This window comes from Antrostomus carolinensis, unplaced genomic scaffold, assembly GCF_000700745.2.
Source record: "Antrostomus carolinensis isolate BGI_N321 unplaced genomic scaffold, ASM70074v2 scaffold17227, whole genome shotgun sequence".
Classification (NCBI taxonomy): Eukaryota; Metazoa; Chordata; class Aves; order Caprimulgiformes; family Caprimulgidae; genus Antrostomus; species Antrostomus carolinensis.
Window position 1 is genome coordinate 1 of NW_010329323.1, and position 11,076 is coordinate 11,076.

Consider the following 11,076-nt stretch of genomic DNA (forward strand, 5'->3'; position numbering starts at 1 on the left):
GGGCGTCTGGTGAGGAAACAGCTGGTAAAAAAATGCGTCTTTGCTGCGTTTCACTCTCGGGAGGCATCAGAAGTAGCTCCTCTCCGGCAGAGCCGCTGCGGTCCTATAGTTTGATCCATCACCGGGACGGAGCAGTCAGTGTTTTGGGGTTATCAGGGATGTACAGCACGATCTCTTCGGTGAAGTGGTTGTTTTTTGCCTCCTGTCCCCAGCGAGGTCCCAGGGGTCGGTAAGGTCCCACCGGTGACCCTGCCTGCCCCGGTGCTGCCCATCGCCCAGGTGGTTTGGTGGCCCTGGGGATGCGTGTCCTTGCTTACAGCTCGCTGTTTTGTCCAAGTTGACCATTGCTGTCAGCCTGTAACACACTTTGCTCTTGTACTGCGAAACCGAAGCTGCTTTACATGCAGGGAGAGAGAAAGAGGACAGGAAAGAGGGCGAAAGGAGGCAGTAAAATTATTCTATAGGAACTGGACTAAGAGGTAAACACATAATATGATCCCTTTCTTCTGTGTGTGTGTCACTGACACATATGTCAAAATACCTGCTGTGCCCGTTGTATGTGTTAACAGACACCCTTGGCCTGCCAGTGTCCAAGTTGGTTTCAGGTTTTCCAAGACATCTCTTCTTACAGCCCTCAGCCCAGCGGATAAGGCATTGGAACTCCCACACCTCCCGCAGCATCGCAGGCAGGTTAACAGGGATGTTCGATTTTAGTGGCAGTGAGGCTTCTCTAATTCTTAAGTTCTTTTTGCAATGTTTTAATAAGTTCTGTGACTAAGAAAAGCAGCTGAGGTATTTTGGCATGACAGCGACAGTGACTTAGTTCGCCTTTATAATTTGGTTTGAGGCAGGTTTTTCTCTTACTCTCTTGGTTTTCTTTCTTTTTTTTTTTTTTTCCATGTTAATCACTCTGGCTTCCAGCACCGTGGAAAAACTTTCTTCATTTCAAAATGTAATGGAGGCTGTTTGCTTCATGGGCTTTCACACTGTATGTTCCAAGATTTATTGTTATTTAACCATCTATTACAAGAGCCACCCCTGAAGTAGTGAACTCTTCCAGAAAAATTACTTGCTTATTAGAAAATGATTCATGTCTGTCCTGAACAAGGCAGTTCTCTTTCACCAACATCCATCTCCAGGCGTGAATGCCCATCGCAGGCAGGGAAATGTGTCTGTAAAGTGTTTTAGTGGTGTGGGAAGCCCCGGGGTAGCTGTCACTGTTTCCATTCTCTAAACAATTTTAATGCCATTAACAAGTGTGATTATGTACAAACCGCTTTCTAGGGGGTTCCTAGGCTGGATATCTGAGCAGGGCTTTGTACTGAGTCAAAGGGTGGATTGAGTTTATGACACAGTTTAAATAGAAACAGAAGAGAGGTCTTACAGTAGAGCAGCACGTCGTAATTCATTCAGTATCGGTTTGTGATAGCCGTTCAGGGAAGTTCTCCCTTCTTACCAGTTTGCTCTGTTTGAGAACATCTTTCAGCATCACCCCTGAGTTAAGTAGCTGAACATAGGGAGTGTTAACCCTATTTTTTTCAGCTTTTAATTTTAAACAAAAAGGAAAAGAGAAAGGAAAAGGAAAGAAGAGGCTAACTGGTAGGTCTCTCTTTAAATTTAGACTACTTTTTAAATTCCTTCATTTTTCTGCTTAACCATTTTATATTTTAAAGAGGAAGAATTTACACAGAAGTGCTACTTTGGCATGCTGTTCTAAGTAAGACATGTTTATTCTATTTATTGCAGCCCAAAACTGATTTAGTATCAGTTATGTCTCCAGATAAGACATAATTACAAAGAATTCAGTAAATGCCTTGTTTTGTGAGCACTGTTTAGCTTCTATGGCCAGGTATAAACTCACAACTTTTTAATAACATTTTAAATAATAGAAAAGCTCTGTAACTGATGAAAAAGCTTTTTTATCCTACATATCTGCAGTGTGATCAGAGCACCGAGGCAGCAGGGGCGCGGTGTGGGAAGGCTTGCTCTAAGACATGGAGTAAGTACCGCTTCACAGAGCACAGCACAGACACGGATACCATCTTCTGAAGCCTTTTTTGGGGACCAACTTGAGTCCCAGCTCCTGTCGTTTTCTCTTCGTAGGGCGGCTGCCCTCTGCTGTCTAAAACTGCCTTGGAAAGTGTTGGCTCTGCCGCAGTGGTGATGGTAGGGAGATGAGGGAGGGCAGGTTGGAGGGGAAGGTAATTTCTCTCCTCAGCCTGAATGATGCTCTCGGAGGAAGCAGAGAAGCTGTTGGACATGCAGTCCTTTCATCAGGTTGCTGTGCTGACAGGCACGAGGGAATCTTGCTGCTTGTGCAAATAACAACTGACAAGACACTTCTAATTTTCCCCTGCCAGCTAAATAAACCAGCCAAAGGCCAGCATTGTCTCAGTTCACATGAATGATTTTTAGATCCGAGAAGTGGCATGAATGGTGCAATTTAGACAGATTCCATCTATCAGGAAAGCTTCAAATGTAATTTGTGGGAATAACTGTGGTGTGAAGCAGATTAAGAGCAGACTGCTTATAAATACGCACTCTTAGTAATGGGATCTGCTACCTGATGTACAGCATAACTGTGATTTAGTCTGTTTGCAGTTTCTAACTGGGAGACCAGTAAAGGTTTCTGTGTACAGCCCTCACTGTCACAAGTAGGACAGTTAACAGTTGACATGCTAGTGTATATTGTCTTTATGGAGCTGGAGTCATATCATTTCTCCCTGTTACCTTATTTTTCTATGTTTTCCTAATCACTGTTATACAACAAGTGTATCTGATATACAGCCCAGGTTCCCTGGGCCATCCTTATACCAACGCGGGACTATCTCATTTGATAGCTTGCAAAACCCGGTCACATCAAAAATTAATCTCTACAGTGGAAGGAGCCAGAGCAGCTGATGGTTTTCCTTGAATACATAAACAAGTGTTTTCCAATTTTGGGACATGCAAAATTATGCTATTCTGCTTCCTGTTTAAAATGGCCTGTATTTTCCACCATGACTTGCCTGTTAGATATAAACACAATCTATAGAGCTTAGCCCTTCTAGGGAAAAAAAAATGCATCCCTTCAAAGATATCCTGTTTGTTAATGAAAAAATTACCAACAGAATGACTGGTCACTTCTGGAAGAGTCAGTACCTGCCTTTGTGGGCATCAGTAGCATCAGCTTTGTTCATCTACATCTAGTCTTTTGGAATGGAAATGTTTTGATATCCTGCATGAGTCAATTGATACTTTGAACACTGTGTGCTTTAATTACAGCTTCCATTCCCAAAGAGGATGCTACCAACAGTGGAAGAATCCAGGCCCAATATTTGAGTTGAACACCTTGGGACTTTAGCAGTCTGTAGCTTCTGATGTCTTTTTTGGTGCAGCTTAGGGATGGAGTATTCCTACAAAAAGCATTGGAGAGGCTTTTTTATTCTTAGATAGCTGTGGTCATCTCGTGCGTGATTTGCTTTGGTTTACTCATTTGAGGTATTTCAGGAATGATCCTGCAGTTGTGATCAGTGTAACCTCAGCAGGGTTTTAAATATGTGTAAGCTCAACATAATTGTGGAGTTTTGTTTGAATAATCTTTGTATGAAGGAGATCCTGCCTGCCTTCCTGCCCAGGGCGCAATGCCTCCCGCAGCGATTCAGCTGGATGGCTAATTTTCAAATAAACTAAAGTTACACATTTTCTTGACACAGTACGAGTGCACTCTGTTCTCTGCAGCTTGAGGCACTCTGCCTGTGGTTCATAAACACATTTACAGTCCCATTTGCCTCCCTGTGCTCTGAGGGGGTTGGTTTATATTTCTAATTAATTGAGTTTATAAAGGAATAAGGCAGTAGGTTAACTGAAAATTCCCTCAAGAATTGTAAACTTACTTCATTAGCTGCCCTCATTTAATCATATCACCCTTTCTCATATAAGCCTGGGGGAGAGCGAATGCTATGTGGAGCAGAAACCTTCCTCTGGTGTGAGTTGCAAGGGGAAGTGAGTTTCCCGTGCGATCATGTTCTGCAACCCAGCTCCCATTCAGGTTACCTTCTTTGTCTGCCCCCCTGTTCCTCCCATCAGCTTGATGGCTCTCTCTGAGACAGCAAACAGTGTGAGGTGATTTAAGGACCTCAGCAGAGTCAGAGAGTAGGTGGGAGCTTTCAGAGGATGCTGTAATCTAGCTGAAGTACCACACATTTGCTCTTTGCAGGAGCTGTGGTTTCTGAATGCAGGAATTTACAGAGTCTGAATTTTCTTTGTACCATGTGAAGACAAATACCATAACTTCCCACTGATGTCAACTAGGAGTTGGTGGCCCAGCACATCTAAGGGTTAAATGCCCCGTGTTTCAGTGTTCACCTGGGACACTTGTTTTAAGATGCATGTTAAGGTATTAATTTAATGCTGAGAAGCCTGAAGAACTTAATGACAGTTGGCTCCCTTCGAATCACTTGACCCTTATATTATACTGATTATCTTATACTTGGTTAGCAAGACACGAGCAAGGTAGATTAATCTTGCAGCATGTTTGGGTGAGTAACTGAACTTCCTTTTGCTTTCCACAGCCCAGCATTCAGAATGGCAGGCTTGTCCACTCTAATCCTCCTTTTGTGTGCTGCTAAGGATGTGATGCCCTCCAGTTCTCACTGGAAGCCAACTTGGCCATCTTACAGAGTTCCAGTTATCCTGCCACAGTCTACCCTTAACTTGGACAAACCACAGTTTAATGCTGAAGCCAGACTGGAAGTGGTATCTCCCTGTGGCCCAACGTGCCACAAAAGTTCTCCGCTGCCAACTTATGAAGAAGTGAAGAACTACCTGTCCTATGAAACCTTGTATGCCAATGGCAGCCTCACTGAAACTGAAGTGGGCATATATATTCTGAGCAACAGCGGTGATGGGTCTCAAGGCAAATCTCGAACTAAGAGGCAAATTTATGGCTATGACAGCAGGTTTAGCATTTTTGGGAAAGACTTCTTGTTGAATTACCCATTCTCCACATCGGTGAAGCTATCTACAGGTTGCACAGGGACGCTAGTGGCTGAAAAGCACGTTCTTACTGCTGCTCATTGTATCCATGACGGCAAGAGTTATGTCAAAGGAGCTCAGAAACTGCGGGTGGGATTCCTAAAGCCCAAACTGAAAGATGGCAGCAAAGGGGCCAATATCACCAACTCAGCAATACCTGAGAAAATGAAATTCCAGTGGATCCGAGTGAAAAGGACACATGTCCCCAAAGGATGGATCAAAGGCAATGCCAATGACATTGGCATGGATTATGACTATGCCCTGCTGGAGCTGAAGAAGCCTCATAAAAGAAAGTTTATGAAGATAGGTGTGAGCCCACCAGCAAGACACTTGCCTGGAGGGAGGATTCACTTCTCTGGCTACGACAACGATCGTCCAGGAAACCTGGTTTACCGTTTCTGTGATGTCAAAGATGAAACGTATGACCTGTTGTACCAGCAATGCGATGCCCAGCCGGGTGCAAGTGGATCTGGGGTGTACGTGAGGATGTGGAAGAGGCAGAATCACAAATGGGAGCGTAAAATTATTGGGATATTTTCAGGCCATCAGTGGGTGGACATGAACGGCACCCCACAGGATTTCAATGTAGCCGTTCGCATCACACCCCTCAAATACGCACAGATCTGTTACTGGATCAAAGGCAACTACCTTGACTGCAGGGAAGGATAAAGACAGTGAAACTCCTTGAAAGCACTTAATGACTGGTTTTAATTACTCATCTGAGGAAAGGCTGGACTTCTGCTGCAAATGTGTGCGATACGATTTTGTAACATCGGGATGTGATATATCGCTGTTCAAACAATCCACCTTGTTCTCAGGACAGGGGCTGTGTGGTGCTGTCATTACAGCTCAAAACTGGGGAGAAAAGAACGTCTGCTGGGTGGGGAAGGAGCAGGTGGACTTGCTGAATTTGCAGCTGAGCAACTGAAGATTAATTAGGGGCGGATCAGTAAACAGTACAAAATCAGAACCGTCTCCAAAGAATCTTATAAAAGGGACGCTGTTGACTATCTCATGCCTACAATGTTTGTTTTAATAAATCCTAGGATTAGTAGAAAAGCTTTGATCTGAACTTTTAAAAGAAAATATTTCTATGCTGTTGGGGGCTGAAGAGGGGGCATTTAATGGTGTTTGCAACCCAAACATTAGAGCTTTGTGTTCCCGCATCAGAAAGGGAGTGTGAAAAGGGCAGGGCATGCACTGTGGGAGATGAATGCCACACAAATAGCGTGAAGGGTAAATAACTGCATAACACTTCTAACCTTCTTTTGACTGGAGTGATTCGAGACTTTATTAGTAACATAGTTAAAAAAAATGCTTTTTGAGCAAACAGACCTTGATGTTGCAAGGACCTGACTGTGAAGATGATGTTGGTCATATGAGCAGTGCCATTGCATCCTGCTTTGGGAAGCACAAATCATACATGGGCTGAAATCTTTATAGCAGCTGGGGCGTAGCCTTACACCCAGCAGGGTCCCTGTGAATATCTTATGATAGAAAGTGTATGGGGACACAGACTTGTTTTCTGTTATGACCCACTTAGATCTTTTAAAGAAAATCTCGTGTCAGTAACTCCGATTTTCAGAGGGGAAGCCTGTCTTTGGTCTTACTGGCCACCTGAATTGCTGCCTGCAAAGCAGGTAAAGGGGAGAGCAGGGCAAGAGTTCTACTGAGTTTTCCCCCTTTTTTATTGAAGATCCATGCTGTTCTACCTGAAAATACACCAGTGGGACCCTTGATTTATATATTATATATCCCTTTGACAGTGTAATTTGTACATCTTGACTTCTGTTTCTTCTGTTGTTTGGGACTCCTCCTCCCCATCAAATTGTTGAGTTACAAATAATTCTTGGCAAATGCACAGTTCAGTAGTTCTGCATCTGGAATAGAGCCACATTATAGGATGTAATCTGGGTTTGCTATAAAGTGATGCTCTGCTGTCTTTTATAGGTATCAGTGAGTTACACTTTTACTATAGCAGAATGAGAGTTGAAAACAACTGTCTATTATAGGTAAAATCAGTGCAGCTAAATACTTGTAGCTCAGCAAACAGCATTGGGAAGTCAATGTAGTCTGTACAAACAGCGTTTCTCAGGTGGATTGTGCCACTGTATTGACATGGTTATGCCAATATTCCTTTTTTAAATAGGAGGATAGACACTGCCTCCAGTTGCAGCTTCTCTTCCTTCCATCTCTTGCTGTCTCCTGAAGCTTACCAAGTTGCCCATGGTGCTTGGTGTTGTGGGGCAAATGCAAGTCCCTGATGTGAAATGGCAGAGCTGGGAAGGGATGAGTCGAAGTGGAGCTTCCCTGTGCTATACAAGGAAAATATTAATTCAGCTAAACCTTTCTTACACTCTTATTAATTACTATGGCATTTGTAAATGTATGCCTGATGGTGCTTTATCTTTGTGATGGCTTTGGCTCTAGTTCTGAAAAACATTTTTTGCTAGAGCTGCCTATGAGTATTATTTTTATAGGTGCAGTGTACAAAAACATGGACCCTCCTGTGGGCTTTTGGTGCACTCAGATACAAGCAGTTACTAATGCTTTGAAATATGAATAATCACCATATGTATCTGATGGTCTTTTTCTGCCTTTTTATTTTAATTTTCTTTACTTTATGGCTGTTATCTGGAGCACTTTTTTTTGAATGTATCACAGTGAATAAAGAAAAGTTATGGAATTTCAATGCAGACATTCTTGTATTTGTACTGTACTTGGTTGCACTTTCAGCCTCGTTTCAGTTACTTATTTGGAAGGACATTCAAATGCAGAACAGATGTGTTAATATCCTCAATGCTGTTTATTTTCCATCAGTTTTCTTTGTTCCCACCTGTTATAGATGGTTATTTTTTTTTTTTTTTATAAGCTTAATTACAATGTGTCTTTGGACAGTGTCAGTTTTCTTTTGTTCCCACCTGTTATAGATGGTTATTTTGGGTTTTTTTTTCCATAAGCTTAATTACAATGTGTCTTTGGACAGTAATAATCAATCTTAGCTTTCATATAATTGCTGCACTTGGATGAGACTTTGAGCAATCTGGTCTAGTGGAAGGTGTCCCTGGTCTTGGAAAGGGGGTTGGAACTGGATGATCTTTAAGGTTGCTTTCAACCCAAACCATTCTATGAGTCTATGATTCCAGAACCAGTCATGAGCTTGGATTAGTTAAAACTGAAAATAACCTATTAGACTAAAGAGTCACTTTTTTTTAAATTAACTTTAGTGTCGATGAACTATGGAGGAATTTGAACCAGTTTGTATAAGGTCATAAATCATTTCCATCTTCTTTTTCTTTTAGTTGATGCAGTAAGAAAAAAGTTCCTCTGAAGCCAACAGCGAGACCCACAGTTTTTTGAGGAACACTGGAGTGTAGAAATGTTCTACTTTTTGATTTGGTAATTGCTCTCCATACACCTTTCCTGATTTCTGGATGTGCTGTCATATGGCCTTGATAACATCAATCCAGCCTTATGGGACATATTTCCCATCGACTGGTCCTGTGTTCTCAACTGCTTTGCTGGACTGTAGGCTGAGATCTTTTATTCTCTCAAAGTGACTGGCAGAGTGGAGTTGTGCAGAAGGCAAATGAGTTTGAGTACCATGAGCAAGTTTGGTTTTTTTTTAAAAAAAGTATGCAGCAAGTTTAGTGTATTCAGGGGTGGGAGAGTCTCTTTCTACCTTATGCAAACATTCCAGATTGGTTTTGGAAAGAAAAGGAAATTTTACTGTTTTTTTTTTAGAAGTATGAAGCAAGTTTAGTGTAATCAGGGATGGGAGAGTCTCTTTCTACTGTACACCTTATGCAAACATTACAGATTGGTTTTGGAAAGAAAAGGAAATTTTAGATAACGTGGGCAGAATTGTTGTGCTAAAGCTAAACATTGTTCCTCCTGGGCCCACCTAGGTTGGTGGTAATTTTACCAGCGTATTTATTCAGTGTGGGGTTGGGCCATTGCTAGGCTGGTCTGGAAATTGCATTTGGAGAATATTCCTTTGATGCTGTAAGCAGGGTGCTTTTAAACCCAGACCTTTAAACTGTGAGAAAGATAACCACACAGCCAACATAGTTCATCAAGGAAACACAAGTATCTAAACTACATACAGGCATGACACTAGAAATTTTATTGTCTGACTGATTGTGACTTCTGATAATCTGCAGAACTGAATCAAGTGCCTCATTATTCTTGTATCTTAAGGCAGGACAGCAGATGGGTATAGAGAGGCTGTTTTGGTTGCCAGTGGAAATGATTAAAATCTTCTGCTCCTGCATCTTTAAGAGTCTGACATATGAAAAATTCTGGTTAATATGATATAAGTCCCTCAGAGAACAGTGCTGGAGATGGAAACTGAAGTCTCGAGAAAGCACAGACCATGCTGAGCTCTTCCAGAGCACACAGTGAATTTACCCTACTTGAAGACTGCAGAATATCATCAAGTTTCTTTCTCAGAGGAAAGGTATTTTCCTTCCATCTGTAATTGTTTTGCAACTGAATTCCCAGGCCTGGCTGTTTAGAGAGCAGCCCTCATCTTAAAGTTGCACGCTGAACTCCAAGCAAGTATAATACATGCTTGAAATTCTTTACCGTGTTTCCACTTAATCCGCCGTTTGTTAGCAGGTTTTGGTAGCGTGCCAACGCAATATGCACAGGCCTTGAGGAGAGAAGCTTTCAAAGAGTGGATGAAGTATGATGGGTGGGTAAAAACTTCTTTGCTTTCCTGGAGGAAAAAAAGGAAGCATGGACAGAGCAGAGCAGCAAAGAATGAAATGGCAATCTGATACCCATCCCAGGAACAAGATTCCCAGTGAATTGGTTGCTGCATATACATGCACATGTATAGATGTGCATATGTATAGGGTTTTTATATAATACTGTTCATTTCCATTCCCTCTTCCACTAGGTATAGATGGAAAATTTATAAGCTGGAGTAAATTAAGCTTCTTAAAATGAGTGCATAAATACCAGATCTGAGGTCAGTCTATAGATACACAGGAAAAGCTTAAATCAGGGGCGTTAGAATGAGGAACTTGATCTTTTCCACCCAGAAGGTGTTTTTTTCTCATATAGTGACTATTAGGTTGTGTGTGCATTGTGCCTGCTGTTAAAGGGAGTGAGAGCTTTTATAGGTAAATGATTAAACAAGAGAAGAGAAGAGAAGAGAAGAGAAGAGAAGAGAAGAGAAGAGAAGAGAAGAGAAGAGAAGAGAAGAGAAGAGAAGAGAAGAGAGAAATGTCTTAGCATGCCCCGAATACTATTATCAACACTGATTATTCCCAGGATAAAATTATCAGTGGTGCTTTGTGTGTGGATTGATTTTGAACTAAATGGGAATAGGTTGAGTCATGAAGCAGGCTCATACTGTTTTTTATCTAAAGATCTCTAACAGTAATTAAGTGATTGTGGCTCAAGGGGAGAAATTAATGTTCATCCACAAACATGTTTATATTTTTTACAATAATTTCCCTTTAAAAGATGAGTATGCATCAGCAGAGATCTACAAGAAGTTAAACACTTCTATTACTTCCCCAAGCAAATGATCATGATATAAAATACTCCATTTAAATAGCACATGTCATCAAAATATCTGATACATGTTAACTAACATTTGCTCATTTGCACTCGATTCAGTTTTGGAAATTACTGTTCATACAATTTGCTGAGGAGAGAGTATTTTCCTGGCAAGCCTGACCAACTCCAGTACAAAGCGTGTGTTCATGAAATATTGACAAGTGATGGGAGTATGAAGGTTGTTAACTGTTATTGGAGTGATAGCAGTAATAAAGTATAATACAATTTTCCATTTTAGCCTAAACAATTTCCTATAATTATTTTATGCCAGATTATCATAGTTTGGTGATTTTCCACAGGTTGCATACATGAAGAAGTTAAATTAATGCTGATTTAAAAAATTTATTTATTTATTTTAACCTCTTAGATGTGAAGCCAGATGTATTTACTATTATGGGCAGGTCAGAAGAGGACAAAAATGTTCACATTTGCAAAAGTTAATTGAAGACTTATCTAACATAAAGTCCCACTTCTGAGCTGAAGTTGAAC

General features: G+C 41.3%; 1 protein-coding gene across 1 annotated transcript; it reads left to right on the forward strand.

Annotated features, from left to right (window-relative positions):
- The first annotated feature begins 4,559 nt into the window (after positions 1-4,559).
- Positions 4,560-6,543, forward strand: PRSS23 (serine protease 23). The gene has a single exon (XM_010172502.2). The coding sequence runs from the start codon at positions 4,567-4,569 to the stop codon at positions 5,683-5,685; it is 1,119 nt and encodes a 372-aa protein (XP_010170804.1). The 5' UTR covers positions 4,560-4,566; the 3' UTR covers positions 5,686-6,543.
- The last annotated feature ends 4,533 nt before the right edge of the window (positions 6,544-11,076 follow it).